The 16114-nt window shown below is 38.9% G+C and overlaps 2 protein-coding genes across 2 annotated transcripts; one reads left to right on the forward strand and one right to left on the reverse strand.

Moving 5' to 3' along the window:
- The first annotated feature begins 691 nt into the window (after window positions 1–691).
- Window positions 692–8869, forward strand: bmb (brambleberry). Its single transcript, XM_037769853.1, has 13 exons — window positions 692–842; window positions 2461–2732; window positions 3622–3750; window positions 3839–4024; window positions 4108–4330; window positions 5317–5433; window positions 5553–5732; window positions 6417–6623; window positions 6726–6876; window positions 7469–7530; window positions 8025–8152; window positions 8253–8374; window positions 8521–8869. Exons 2-13 carry the CDS (start codon window positions 2466–2468, stop codon window positions 8648–8650), a joined length of 1902 nt encoding a protein of 633 aa, XP_037625781.1. The 5' UTR covers window positions 692–842; window positions 2461–2465; the 3' UTR covers window positions 8651–8869.
- A 153-nt stretch (window positions 8870–9022) lies between these two features.
- Window positions 9023–15476, reverse strand: LOC119488310 (GDP-L-fucose synthase-like). The gene is made up of 10 exons (XM_037769863.1): window positions 15150–15476; window positions 13892–14049; window positions 13661–13775; window positions 13369–13497; window positions 12612–12685; window positions 12378–12511; window positions 11385–11516; window positions 10754–10833; window positions 9769–9868; window positions 9023–9628 (listed from the first exon to the last, which is right to left on the reverse strand). Exons 2-10 carry the CDS (start codon window positions 14047–14049, stop codon window positions 9573–9575), a joined length of 978 nt encoding a protein of 325 aa, XP_037625791.1. The 5' UTR covers window positions 15150–15476; the 3' UTR covers window positions 9023–9572.
- Window positions 15477–16114: the final 638 nt, after the last annotated feature.

Raw genomic sequence — 16114 nt, forward strand, 5'->3', positions numbered from 1 at the left:
CCGTCCGAGAGCCGTTTTTTTTTTTCTTTCTTTAATTATTTCAAGGCAGTATAACAGGACGATCTTCTCCGCACCACGGGCACTCCATGCACTGACTTTGACTGAATGTTGTGTTAATGACGTCCGTGCGACCAATCAGGTGATGACAGACAAGAATCATGCCATCAAGCAGGGAGGGGCGGGGGTGCACGGAGTGTTGACTGTCTACAGGAGGGATAGGAGGAGAGAAAGAGAGAGAGGAGTGCGGTGCGCAAATAGCAGACAAGATGAGTGACAGTCGGAAACGAAGCAGCATGTAAAATTATGGTATTCTGGAAATTATAAGGTTTAGTATAATTAGATTGAATAATTTAAGTGATATATGTGCACACATACTAATCATAGGTCAAAACAGCGCTACATTTGGCTGAATTATAAAAGGGCAGAAGTGGTAAAACGAAGAGCCGTTTGGGAGCCGAAAGAGCCGGTTCTTCTCGGTGAGCTGAGCCAAATGATCTGGCTCACTAAAAAGATTCGGAATTCCCATCACTACTGAGCTCCAGTATGAACTATCGGTGGGTTTGTTTTCAACGTCTTTGCTGCTGCGCCAGGTGGGCGGCCACACAGCCACACATTCCACACGTTCCTGCCACACTCACCATTTCTGTTTCCGCCGTGATATAAATCAAACACACCCACATGTACGTCCCTAAAAACATGCGAGTGATTCCATTGGCTGTGTCCTCGTCCTCATGGTCCTATAGGGAGAAAAGGTTGTGGACAAAAACAATTAACTGTCATTCAAATCAGCTGTGTGAGGGGGACAGAGGGAGACAGGACGAACAAGGACCTGCAACATTAAACAACAGGTACATGATTTAGATATGTATTTAAAATTGTGGCCTTAATCCAGCGTGCATTGCATAGCAAGGTTATTCATTTTCACTTTTTGTACTCGCATATATTATATATAGATATATATATTATATATATTGCTGTAACAAGTTGTAGTGTGTTGAATGTGCTGAACTCTATTAGAGTTTTAAATGGATTTCCTTGTTTCCCATTTTATTTGGCATACTGAAGGAGGCATGATGAGTTCCCTGTGCTTAACACAGACGGAAAGTAGATTTTAAATTGCACCCTGGTAGATTTTAATATCTCTGTTTCCCATTTAAAACAAAAAATGTCTTGTCAATTAGTATAATAGTGCGAAAATAATGTGTAAGTGGTTTACACACACACTGCAGGTGCTGTGTTGGAGCCTCTTGTGCAGCAGCAGAGCAGACATGCCTGGGCAAGTCTCAGTGTGCTCTGATCATTCAAACATATGATGAATGAAACTTTGTATTTATAGTTGGATTTATGTCCCATCATGCATACAGTTATGTGCATTCCGCATGGGTTTACAGGACCCCATATACATTATTGTAAACCAGATCCAGAGTGATGCATATACATTTTCAAACAATCAAACATATTAACTCTGTTGTTGTCGCCATCTAGTGTCATTATTGAATATTTTGAGAACACACCTTCTCCTGAAATTGAGATTTCAGATAGTGATAAAAGTAAGTCATCAGTTACACACTGTAGGTGTCAGATATGTTGTAGAGAGTGTGGATCAATTAATCATTTTTTTTTTGTGAAAAGTTGGAAAATAACTGTATTGGGAAATGGTCCTATTTAAACAGTTAAGTAGAACAAATACAAGAACAAAGTTCAACAAATACTACAATGGTCCCTGAGTTGAACAATGAGTTGTATGGCAGGCACTGGAATTTATCTCAAGAGTGTAATAAGACGCAACAGATATTTTGTTAAAGATGACATGCTCATGCTCAGGTGCATACTTGTATTTGGGGTTTCTAGTAGAACAGGTTTACATTTCAAAAAACGCAGCACCTCTTTTCTGCTCTGCTCTAACTAGCTTTGTTTGAGGGCGTGCCAAACTAGCTGCTAGGCAGGTATTATGCAAATGTGTTACTTGGTGACATCACCACGTTACAGAAGAAAAAGCGGGACTTCAAGCGAGGAGTTTCAGTCAGTTCAGGAGCAGTGTTTCTGTGGGGGAGAGTAACTCCCTTTGGCGTGGATTTTTAGCTTTGTAATTTTGCAGACCTTTAACATGCACAAAAAAGTATATGACACACTAAAGAAAGGGAACAAGCACAAAGGCATAAAAGGTCCTCTTTACATTACTATTAATAGCAAGTAAAAAAGCTAATATGAGGAATTAGGTAAAGTAGCTCCCCCGACACACAAACAGATGCTAGTAATTGTTGAGTAAATTTTCTTAATCGAAAATCTGATGTATAGCTTTAGACTACAAGAAGCTGAATTTATAGTACAAGACATCTGAACCGAGCTGCAATTGAATCCATGAACAGGACTACAAGGATGTTTTTGCTGTTATTTAATATTGCAAATATCTTGCTAATAAAGATTGAAGTGATTATGCATTCTTATTGTGCTCTTTGCCAGACATGGGCCGTCTCCTGATCCACCACCTGTGTTTCCTGCTGATCATCATGCTGGCCTGTCAGTGTCCGGCAGTCAGCGGGCTGTTTGAGTGGATGAAGGGGACGCAGGCACCTCCACCAGCAGCAGCGCCTCCTCCACCAACAGCAGCAGCAGAAGTCCCAGCACTGCTTGCAAAGGATGCTCAGTTTGAGATGACCATTGCAGATGAGAGGTTTTTGGCCGAGGCGAAGCAGCTTGAGCTCAGCCCGTTAGACAGCTGCCATCACAGGGTAAACTTGGAGATTCAGACTTTCTCGGTCTGTGACTCAGAATCCACTTTGAGTCATTTACGCAAACGGGGTCAAATCGAGACTTATCAGAATCAGAAGTACATATATGTTGACATTTGTGTGATTATATGTAAAGCTGCAAATAACAAATATTTTTTTTCAAATTTAATTTTGAGAATTTCTTAAAGCCTAAGGTGATGCCTTTAAATTGCTTGTTTTGACTGACCAACTATGGAAACGGGACCTGCTAAAATAAATAATAAAAACATTTAAAAGTTAAGAAAAAATAGATAAAAGAGGAAATTAGGTGGAAGAGTAGTTAGATAGGGAAATTAATACAAAGGTAAATAAATACAGAAGCAAACTAAAACAGAAATATCAATTTGTCACATTTTATTAATTATTTATGACCTACATTTATTTTAAAAAATATGATTTTTGGTACTTTTAATGTCATATATATATATATATTTATTTATTTATTTATTTATTCATTCATTTTTTATTTTGGAAGGTTCCGTCCTCCATAACCAACAGTCCCAAAACAAAAAAAATAATGTATAGAATTTTTTTTACTATGATTTAAAAAGAAGAAAAAAAGCAGAATATCCTCACGTTTAAAAAATTGGAACCGGCTAATGTTTGGGATTTTTGCTAAAATTGTGGTAGTCTCAAAATCACATGACAACTCGAGACCTGTCATGAGATGTTTTAGGATTAAAAATGCAATTACAGTCCAGAAAAGTTGAGAAACACTGATGTAAAGCCTTTTTTCCGTCTTTGGGCATTTTCATCAAATTGGACATATTGACAATCGTTGTTCGCCACAGCAGGTTCACAGTAGCATTTGGTACAAATTACTTGAATAAAGCGCTGTGCTCCGTTGTAGGTGGTTGCCCGGCTGAAGGCGAGCTGTGAAAGCCTCCCAGAGGAGCAGCTTGCGAAGCTTGGAGTCGTACTGTTTAACTGCCAGGCAGAGTATGAGGGGCGCCGAATCTACCCATGTACAGAGGAAATGGTAAAATATAAAGTTATGATTTATATTTTATAATCAAAATATTGTGTCATTGTGGAGCTATTTTTTTAATATCATTTTGACATTTCAGAGTATAAAAGATTGCACAGCAGACATGGATCCAGACACATGGAACGCTTACCACATAGTGAGCAACAGGGCGCGCTCAGTTTGTTACGCGACTCGGCAGCAGCTCTTCCGTCGCCGAGCAGAGCACACCGTCAACGCTCTCATATCCACGGCCACGAGCCAGCTAGATGCAATGAAGGACCTCAAGGTAGATTTCTGTTGTCTTTTCATCTTCATGTGCATAGTATGCTACAGGTTGATTGTTGCTCTGATCATGGTGTTGTGTAACAGGAGGGCCAGCTGGAGCTGAAGGAACTGACTGCAGCCTCCTTGGACAAGCTGCTGGACGGTCACAGCACTCTGCAAGCCCAACAGGGCAAACTATACGAGGGCCAGGGGCAAATGGAGAGTTCACTGAGGGACAACCTGGAGCGACTGGGCCAGGAAAAAGCCCTCATCGCCTCTGGACAGCAACTGGTAGCCCAGCTCATTCAGGGCATTACGAATAGAATGGGTGAGTGCTTTCATGTTTTACATAAATTGAAAATATTTAGCTTCTTTTTTTTTTTACACAGAATTAGCTATTGTATACAATAGTTTTGAAGTTCAGTGGTGATTTCAGTTGTGGTTGTCTGAAGTGTCGACATACCAAAATGTGTGCCTGTATTTGTGCTTTGTATCTCTGTGTCTACGGTCTTAAGCACACAAAGAGCAAGATCCTTTTTACCTTAAATAATACAATTTTTTTTTTTTTATACATTTTCATTTGCATCAAAATAAGCATAATGGTAGACAATCATAGGATACATATGACAAGTATTTATTTAGTGAATACAATAAGTCTTGAGAAAATAGCACATGTTAAAAAATTGTGCCATGGTTAAATTAACCCCCAAATTTAATTAAAATCTTTCAATAAGTTTTTCAGAGATTTTGCCAGTTTACGGATGAGATGATCCATGCCTAATCAAAATTACCTTCGCTTATCTCAATATCGCTCATTGCAGATACATAAAACATTTATATTCAGAAAGAAATTAGGAACTTTTATTGGACTTAATTATTCCTCTTTACAAACTACAACAGTTTTGGACAACAAATTCAATGGTAGTGTTTACTAATCTTAAACAAGAGATAGACCAAAGGTATTGTAAACCTTAATGAATGAATTTATACAGTTACATGAACAAGACATAGCTGTCACATTAGTTGAACTATTTCTCATGCCAGGAAGAAACAAAGTATTACCAGTTAAAGAACAGCCTCCCCACAGAAAGTACAACATAGCAAACGCATAGAGCCCACAAGAGTCAAAGTAAAACCAGTCAAATACATAAATTAGCCCAACAGTAAATTAGCACTTATATAGAATGTTGTATTAGCAACACATTAACCTCAAACAACTAATATAACAGCGAGCTTGATTAGCAGTAATCTGATTGCAAAAAAAAATAATGTATGAAATTGATAATTATTCCCCTCTGCCTGTCTTCCTTTTAGAGAATGTGAGTGAACATCTGCAGATCCAGGGCTCGGAGGTGCAGGACAGCCACAAGGCAATCGTCAAAGACCTCGCAGATGTCCGACACCAAGCTCAGGACATCCACCAGAAAATTGGTAATCAAAAAAGAGAGAGCATCACAAATCTAAATTCATCACATCTTTTTTCAAAACATGTCTGTCAAATGAGTCCTGTCATTGTTTTTTTTATGTGTTCTCGCTGTGCCTGATCTCAGACCACAGCATGTTGGAGTTTCTGCAGTACCAGGACCAGACCTCGCAGTACTACACCGACCTGATGACCAAACTGGAGCGCATGAACAGCACCCTGGGAGCCACGCTGCACTACCTGGATAACATGCAGAGCCGGATCGAGGAGAGGCTTCACATGATCCAGAGCTACCTCGGCTGGGCAGGTGAGACGTTACATACACACACACACAGTACAACGACCAAGTTTGTCCACGTGTGTCATCTTTTCTGCTACAAAATCATTTTAATCATGATCAACAGAAAAGAAATCGGCAACTGTTTTGATCATCATTCCAGTATTTTTTTTTTGTTTTTAAAGCAAAAAATGCCATTCTCTGGTTCCAGCATCTCAATCTCAATGTAATGCTTTTCTTTGTCATATATGATATCGAGAACATAATCAGCAGACTGACTGATAATGAAAATAAGCGTCAATTGCATCCCTAATCATATCAAAAGCAGATGTCAGTGGAGTCTCAGGATTTTAGGACCGGGGATTCAGTTCAAGAAAAAATGCCAAATGTTATTCATAAAAACATGTTTTTTGCCTTTTAGTTTAATAACTAACACTGTATTGATCTAAGATAATTGATTACTCTGGTGCTAAAAGCATCTTTTCCTACAAATTGTGCAAAAAAAAACAACTCTCTTAAAAATATATTTAAATAGAAAGTGTTGGTTTAGTTGCACATAAACACCACACAACTGAAAGTGTGGTAACGGATCCCACAGTCGACCATTAGGATGATCAAATGAGCCAAATATCCTCTGTAGTCTAAGATGTCCTAAAACCACTTAGATATGGTTAAGATTTGTATTGATTTATTTTATTTCCCTTGTGATTACAGATCTGAGCCTGACAGCAATGTGGACATGTATTGCACATACAGGCTACTTTGTCATGTGTGCCGTCCTGCTGACGTTCCTGCGCTGTCCAGGTTTCTCTCGAGCCATGCTGCTGCTCACCGTGCCTCTCAACGCAGTGGCCGAGGTCAACCAGCAGCCGGCGCTGGATCTCACTGGCCTCAGCCTGCTGCTGCTCCTTCTCTCTATGGGTACAGACTTAAAGCTGCTTACATGGCAAATTCTGTGCAATGTCTCCAATATTCTCCTGTATTTGTGACAGTGTTGAAAGTTTTTTTTTTCATATCTTGCAGGTCACTGGGTTGTGAGTCAGTTGTGGGCGTGCCTCCAGATCAGAGGAAAGCCGGCGGCCCCGCTGCCACTGGCCCCATGTGACATTGTGGAGCCACTGAAGCAGCCAGTTTCATCCTGCCACTCATACCCACTGTCCTCGACACTGCAGAAGTGAGTCTGCACAGCTCATTATACACGACTAGAGCTGTAACAAACTATATATATTGCCGGGTATATATCCATATACTATATATATCGATTAAACCTGACAGTTATTTTCTTGATTAATTGTTTTGTATATAAAATGTCTGAAAATTGTTAAAAATGCTCGGTATAATTTCCCAGGATCCAAGGGGACGTCTTCAAAATGTTTTGGCGGACCTACGGTAGAAAAGAAATCCGATTTACAATGATATAAAGAGAAAAGCAGAACATACTTGATTGTATGGCATTTTTGCTTTAAAAAAAATCTGTTATTTATCAAAGTAGTTGCTGATTAATTTATGTTGATTGACTAATCCCTTAATTGCCTATAATTATTTCAGCTCTGACACCTCCCCCTTTTTTTATTCTTACTACTTTCAAATGAACTATTGTATATGCGTCCCCTGATTGTGCAGTTTGATGCAGATCCTGATTTAAAACCTCTAAACAATTGGCATCATAACACATTTAATTGTGCAGTAATGCAGGAGATAAGTGCCCTTATTTCTCTGTAGTTTTTATTTTTTGATGTAGTCTGTTTTATTCTTTATGTCCTCAGAGATGAAAATGATGACTTCACGCAGCAAGATGACCTGTTGAATCAGGACAGCTTCACATCAGGTTTGAATTATATACTGTACCTTAACCGTAAAAAAAATATTTAACAAATAATTCCCTTAAAGGAATACTTCATCCCCAAAATGACCATTTGTATATCAATTACTCACTCCATGTTACCTTGAATTTGTGAAGAAACCTTTATTTTTCTCGCATGCCTCCACGGTGAACGAAAAATCCCAAAACTTTCACATTACTCGTGCAGTATAACCCAAGTCTCACTTATTCAGTTGTATGCTCACTACTTCCCAAACGCATTGCTTTCTCACTAAAACCTTACTATTTAAACAACTTCAGCGTAAACAGTATTTTCTCAGTTTTGGATTCTCTGTTCACCAGAGGCACGCAAGAAAAACAAAGTTTTCATCAAGAATTCAAGGCAACATGGGACGAGTAATTGATACACAAATGATCATTTGGGGGTGAAGTGTTCCTTTAAAGATACCTTCGTAGATTCAGTTACTCATATTTGCTCTCTCTTATGTCTTTGTAAACAGGTAACTTTGACATATCAGCAGTGTCTCCCCCTCACAGGAAGCCAATATCAGAGTCCAGGTTCATGCCGATTATTGGCACATCCAATCACTCCACTCCCAGGCGCAGACCTCAGCCGTCTCTTTCAGCGGTGAGCAAATTGAGTGAATGTCATATGAAGAATATCTATTTTCAGTACCTCACAAACTATTAATAGGATCCACCACATGTTTTGTGGTTTTATTTTATAGGCTCTGGTTGCTGACATCCCCCCGAGGAACCTGGGAAGTGTTTTTGATGCAGTGAGCGACTCTTGGGATTTCGCGAACGACTCGCGAAGTGCGAGTCCTACCCCGTCAGTAGTCAGCAACAGGTCAGGGTTTTTAACTTTCTGATCACATCTAAGTGCTTTAAACATGAAAACTCCAAGTATGTTGTTAAAAAATGTTTTGATTAGGCCTTTTTCTGCTGGTTCTTAACAATAAACTGATCACAACATTCTTGTTTCTCTCCCAGCAGCTCCCTATCAGGCCGTCAGCTGTGCAACGGGGTCACCAAAAAAGGGAAGGCCTGTAAGAAGAGAGTCGTGCCAGGACAGGAGTACTGCAGAGTCCACGAAGGGGGGCAGACCTCCTACGTTGTTAAATAAGCAAGCACCACACATTTTTTTTTTTAAGACTACATGTGTTTTTAATACATTTTATTACCATGTTTTTAACTGTTCTATGAATCTGTCTGTACATGTATTCAAACAGCATTTTCTCTTTTGCTAGGGGGCCTTCTCTGCAAAAATGAACTGTTACTGTGATGTCACTGTAAATTCTGCCTGTCCATTTTTAAGTTAATAAATTATTTCTTCACCTATGAATCCGTCTCTGTGTATTCAAAAAGAGCGGCAGTAGTAGTCCCAATTCAATCACCGTTTTATATTTCATCTTCCTGTAAAATGTGAAAACCTACAAAATTCGTAAATAGCAGAAATCTCTGCCCTTAAAGGTTCAGGCAAGACACTTGAGACGTATTATATGTATAAAATATTTATTTTTCTCAGTGCTAAAGTACTGTGTGGAAAAAACAGCAGTTAAACCGCACATACTATATAACCTTCTGTTCATTAAATAAAGTCAATCAAGGTCACTTAAACTTCAAAATCCCAAACCCTTCAAGACCTAAGGTAATTCAGTGGTGAAAAGCTGAAAAAGATTTATACTAGACAATTACTGAAATTATTAAATTGTACCAGCACCCGGATTCCAAGATTGAAGCAGTCTATTAACAATTCAAATGATTAATGCTAAAATAGTGAAAAAGTACACATACAGGTAGACAACAGATTGTGTTTCTTAAACCCTAAACAAGTCAACATTCACAGCATAATACAGTATGGTGTTGTAGACTTGAATTTGGCTTGAGTAACAGAATCAAACTGACAGACTTCATTCAGTAACATTCACCTCCATTTGCAGATGAACCACCTTCTCCACCACCACCACCACCTTCTCTATTCCCCTTCTCTTCCAACAGAGAGTCATGAATGGACAGACTTTGTACCAACTTGTTTGGCAGAGTCTTCACTTCCGGGCTGTGTCATAGTTGGCAACAAACCAATCACAGGTTTCCTTTAAAGCTGAAAGTGAGAGCGAGAGGAATCAGTGAAGACAGGCAGCAGATGTATCAAAACATACTTCTTGTAATTATCAAGTATTTTATTATTTAGTATTTCTGCTCTGATGGCATCTAAACAAACACACACTAAGTCAGTCTCACCTTGTTTGAAGGGTGTGAATTTAAAGTCCGGCAGGTAGCGGTGCAGCTTTGCATTGCTGGCTGTCTTTTTGAACTGGCCGTCTGCTTTACTGGTATCAAACTAGAGGTCAAAGGTCAAGGAAACTACATGGAACTGATGATAAGAAATATTTTGAATAACCACTTTATTTACAAAAGCATGAAGCTCGGGTAGGTAACATTGGAGAAACCAGCAAGAGTAAGGTACATTTATCCAACCGAAAAAACAAGCCCAGTGTTGCCAGCTCTTTTCCAATGAAAGTAGCTAGCAGCATTAGCTGCTAACTAGCTCCAAAAGTCACTAAATCTAATCTAATCTCCGATCAAACGGTCAAACTAGGCAGCGCTGATCAAATATGAATCAATATTCTGTTACTGTAATGCCTATTTCTTGCTTCAAATGTTTTCAAAAACATCTTGTAGTGTACCGTTTAGCTGTAAAATGAGAAAGTGAGCAAAGAAGACCATCTCCGACACATTACATCCTACTCATCACCTCTTCCAGCTCCTTCCCCTTACGCGCTACAGGTCACTGTCCACTAAGAATAAACGCTTCACAGACAGCAATTTTCCCCCCCTCAGCCATCAGGACTCTGCACTCGTGCCACCTCACATACCACTGACATGAATTACCATGATTGTCTGATGTTGTCCATTTATGTATTTGTGCTGCAGAGAATGACATACTGTACCCAAAACAAATTCCACTGGCCTTGGTCGAGTGGCTAATAAACAATCTTATCTAAACCACCAGCACGCCCACCAAACACATGAAACATTATTTGCTTGCCTGGAGTCTGATCCAAAAGGAAAGGCTTACCGAGTTAACCTTGCTGAAAAAACCTCGAACTGCCTCAAATCTGGAACATGGACTATATATATATAGTAAAACAACCTGTTCCGAGGTAAACACCTCTAAAGATTTGCTGTGATGACAACGAATAACTCGACATGCTTAAAAGGATACCACCACTTCCCCTTTAAAGTCCAGTCCTTGCACCACTGCTTTTGCTGCTTCTTTGATGGACACTTCATCCTCCTCTCCAACTGGAACCAGTGGACACAACACAGTGATTACTATGAATTTAAAGGTCTTATTGATAACACTTTTATGTAGATGAATAATTAAAAAAAGTAATATATCAACAGAGCTTTTAGAAAGGTGCTAAATAAGAGCAAGGCTTTTATTTAAAAAAAATATTGTGATTGCGAATTAATCATTACAAACATTTTGATGGGTCCAAAATGAATGTTCTGTTTATATCTGACATTAGGTTCCCACTTCTAACAAGGCTTGTGAGCCAATAGTATAACAACGTTAGTATCACATGGTATCTCTGTGTTGTCAGTGATCATGTTGCCAGTTAGTGTGGAAAAAAACAGATAAATGGCTGTTTGACACTGGTGTCTCCTTCAGGCTGCAGAATGAGTGAATATTTACCATGGCAACAAGTGACAACTGACATTTGCACATATTAGCTGTCTTAGCTTAATCCTCCGGACAACAATAACCCATCAAATTATAATTCAGCATATTTAAATAAAATCAACAACAACTACCAACAGTAACTATCAATATGCCGTGTATGAGGACTCACCGGAGAGAATGATTGGATCGACCTCGGGATACTCTCTCAAGACCCACAGGAAGAGACGAGCCAGGTCCAAAGAGTAAATGAACTGTCTTCTGGGAGTGCCGGAGCCCCAGACCGTCAGCGGCTTCCCCTCCTCTGATCATACACATAAATGAGTACACGATTTATATGGTTCCATGTATCCCCCACTATACCCTGATAGTCCAGTACATGGGATTGGTATCAGCGCTGTTACCAATCTTATTTTAATATTGATTTTCTGTCACAGTTCTTGGTAACAACACAACTTCATAAACTTTCTAAAACAAAATAATTGAGGTAGACATGTTCTAAATTGAAAAAGAAAAGAGTGACAATAGCGGTCCCTGTAGCTTTTGGTCATTTGATTTTCCTTTCAGAAACAGGCATTAAAAAAACAAAAAACAAGTGGTTATTTGATTTTCATATTAAAATACAAAAATTAAAGTTGAAATCCAAGGTGTTTTTCTTTTTCATGGTCAAAAAGGGGTGAGCGAAATTCTAAAAATGGCTTGATTTTCATTTTCTATTTCATATAACAAAAAATAAAATCACCAGAAAACAAACGAAAAAAATAAAAATAAAAAATCATATTGTATAGTAGACATTTTAGCCTGCATCTAAAGCTACACTGGCAATCCTACATTTATCGCTCTTGCCTTCTGACCACACCGGTCTCAGAAAATGAGACTATTGTCTGGTTACACAAAATAGAAAATTAAAATCAAACCATTTTTTAAATTTCGCTCATCCCTTTTTAACCATGAAAAAGAAAAACTCACCTTGTATTTCAATTCAAATTTCTGTATTTTAAAATGAAAGTCAAATAACCACTTGTTTTTTTAAAACCCATTTCTGAAAGGAAAATTGAATGACCAAAAGATACACAGACCCCAGAACTGATGGTTATTTGGTATTGTCCAAAACCCTGTGTTCAGGTGTTTTATCAACAGGGAAATATTGGATTATGTGACTTACTTTGAGCAATGTAAGCTTTGTGTATGAGGCCTGGCAGCACATGACCGTCCTCAATGCTGAAGTTGTCATGTGGACCAAACACATTAGTGGGAATCACAGCTGTATAGCAACGGCCATCCTGCTTGAATAACGCCCTATGAAACGTACACACAGTTTTATAGACAATTGTTATTCATGCAACATTGTGAATTTACTGAACACGCTACTGCACAAAACCAACGACTGAGTTCCCACCTGTTATGAACGTCAATCATTCTCTTTGCATAGGCATAGCCGAAGTTGGACTCATGAGGTGGACCGTTGTGGATCTTGAGCAAAAGAAGTAAAGTTAGTTGCCATTTACAAATTTACTGATACATACCAGCTAGGACACTGGTTCCCAACCTGGGGGTCCCGACCCCCACTAGGGATCGCCAAAGCATCACGGGGGGTCGTGAAGCCTTCTCGATTTTAAGAGGTGTAAGAAAACTTTTTAAAAAACTATACAGTTGGCCGATGTCTCAGCATTTCATTCATTTCAGGGAACAAAATTAAACAACATTTTTGTTCTTAAAGTTTGGATTATCATTTAAGATGTAAACTTAGAGAACCACGCAGTTAACACAACCAAAGAGCTAACAGAACAATGGCTAAGCGTCAGGGAGAAGAAAAGAAGAAGCCTATTAAGTATGTGTGATTGTTAAAAATAAATATAAAATACATAATACAGACAGAGATTTGTATTAAAAGTTCCTAAAAATAACAGGAAGACTCATCTCTGATGCAATATTGGCAGGAAATAATCTGCTCAAAAGTCATCTAAATGGCTTGTTTTACGCAAACTTCCAATTACGTTCACTATTTGGGCCAATTATATAGTTTATCAGTTGTACTGTACCGTTATTGTTATGCACTTGGTCAGGGGTCGTCAGTTTACTCAATGATAGAAAAGGGGTCCCTTAAAGAAAAAGGTTGGGAACCACAGAGCTAGGAGACCACAGGGGCTTTTTACCATGGTCTCATCGATAGGGTAGGTGGTCTTATCAGGAAAGATGCAGGTGGACAAGCAGGAAACAACCTTCACCGCTCCAACTTCATGTGCTGCCTGCAGCACGTTATCATTGATGTAGACATTGCATCTCTGGAGGGGACAGACACATCAGTAGCAACAAAAACAAATCTGAAAATGAGTGTTACCAAATTACATAAATAACAACAAATTCTACTTTCAACACATGTCCAACAACCTTTTCAGACATATGTGATAGTTTATTAGCAGTGTGTGAAGTGTGACTTCCTCATACCCAAAAGTCCAGGTTGTATTTCATGTTCTTGAAAAGCCCCCCAACCATAGCAGCCAGGTGAATGACGTGGGTTGGCCTGTGTTTTTCAAACGCTGCCCGTGTCGCCTCCATGTTCCTGAGGAGAGGCCACAATAACACAAAATGAGAAAAGTGCAGACACAAATTCTATGTGTTCGTGCCCAAACATATGCTGTGTTTGCATATTAGCAGTAGACAGAAGCATGCTCTCACATGAGGTCAACATCTTTGGAGGAGAGGAATATCCATTCTTCCCCCTCCTTGGCTCCCCCCTCCTCTTTGACCACATGCTGTATGGCTCTGCCCACCAAGCCGGACCCTCCTGTCACCAACACCCTCAATGGAGCAGTCTGATCAGCCTGACAGTTCATCTAGAAAGAGCAAGGCACAAAGATACTTAAACCTGCTGCAGTAGGCAGTATATGTTTTTGGCATCATCGGGCAAAAATTCCATATTAACCTTTCAGCATATTGTAATTCAAGTGTTCTGAGAGAAAACTAGACTTCTGCACCTCATCATGGCTCTGTTTTCAGGCTTTAACAAATCTATCGTCTCTGAGCAGCTGTCAATCACTCGTGAACTCCGATCAGACAGTCAAACTAGGCAGCGCTGATCAAATATGAATCAATATTCACATGAAACATATGAATATGTTTTCAGAAACATCTCGTAGTGTACTGCTAAGCTGTAAAATGAGTTTGTTTTTAGCTTATTCTATATGCTTTTAAGTGATAGAGTAGCTTTCTGCATTGCCATTATAACACTATAGCCCATGCATCGTTATTATGCTCATCCTACAAAGGCATTTACAGAATGTATATTCAGTGGATGTCCCTGTATAGTTAGTAATGCAGATCATGCAGCATTATCTGTACTCACAACATACAGCTGCAGTCTGAGGATTATAAATGGCTTTTCAAAATACACAAAATAACAAATGTTGCATGTCTAACCAAGACTTTAGTGCTGTTTTCCCATCACTCTTATGTAAATTGTTCTTAGTAAAAAGGCACAAGGCTTGACAAATGTTGACACAGTGACATGAGAGCATGCAAAAAAGAAAAGGGTGTACAAGTCTAAGGCAATATATTAAATAAAAAAAAGAGATCACTGACATCTGTGAAAAACACTAACATGTTCATGCAAGCAAACTAATTAATTCAGTCCCATTTTGCCCAATGATGTCAAAAACATTCTGCCTACTGCAGGTTTAAAGGGACATAAGCATGATACAAACAAAACAGAATATGAGTGTGTTTGCATATGATAATGAGGCTTCATTAAACAAAGGAGCGGTTAACTCTGAAGGCTGCCTGACAGGTGACTACAGGTGGGTGGGTGTTGCAGCTCTGCTCAGCTGTTTGCAGGTAAATGCCACGTCATTAAGCAGCTCAGTTCAGCAAACTACATCAAGTCACACTCAAATAACAAACACTGTCTAAGTTACTACAGCTAACGTAGTTATCTTACCGCTCTTTCCGGGTTTCCAAAGGCACAGCTCGTGTGTTGTTACCTGCTTGTCATTGGAGGAGACCAGTCTGCACTGAGCTGTGTTGAGTTGAGCAGAGCAGCCAGACAAGTTTAACAACACTAGTTCTCAATGCTAGCAGGTGAAATATGTCACATGCATTCCTCTCAGCGAGTTAACTTAGATAAACCTGGATGTGGCAACTATACCGTGAGTAACAATGTCCCTCTCCGCCGCTAGAGCAGTAAAACAGCGTTAACTCTGAGCTAAACTGTGTATCGTGGTTGTTCCTGACCTGCTGGCTGTAGACTACACAGACACAGAGGGGAGCCGGTAGAGAGACACACACTTCCGGTCTAAACCTTCAAAATAAAGTTCGCTGGGTTCGTTTTCATGCCTCAAATAGACATAATGAAGTGTTCCAATTATTCTCAAAGTGGAAAGACGTAAATAATGCATCAAGTGTAAAGTTTGACTTAATAACCATTCCCCCACAGCATTTTTTCACGATTTGTAACTTTTACTTTTATGCATAAAAATACCCTTTCCGGTTTGGTAATAGCACTATTTTTTTTCTGCCATAGAATATGATTATTTCTGTTTTTTGCATTTATTGTAAATGTTTTAAACATTTTTTTATCTGCTCATACAATGTATAAAGCTTATTTTTTTATCAGGGAATTACCATGAATTAAGAACAATATTCCTAAATCAACTTTTTTTTTTTCAATTGATGTGAAAGTTTCTTAGGTATCCATAAAACTATCTCTAACAGAAAATCACAAACACAGCCCATTTAATATAACTTTGTGAAATCTTTCTTATATATATATTCTTATATATTTTTCACGATTATTCTTTGAATCTATTTTTGAACTGTCCATGCTCAATGCTATATACATCTAGAGCAGATGCATAAAGCAGAACACTGCTTGCTAGAACTGGATTGATACATTTATATTGTTTT

This window comes from Sebastes umbrosus, chromosome 5 (assembly GCF_015220745.1).
Source record: "Sebastes umbrosus isolate fSebUmb1 chromosome 5, fSebUmb1.pri, whole genome shotgun sequence".
Taxonomy (NCBI): Eukaryota; Metazoa; Chordata; class Actinopteri; order Perciformes; family Sebastidae; genus Sebastes; species Sebastes umbrosus.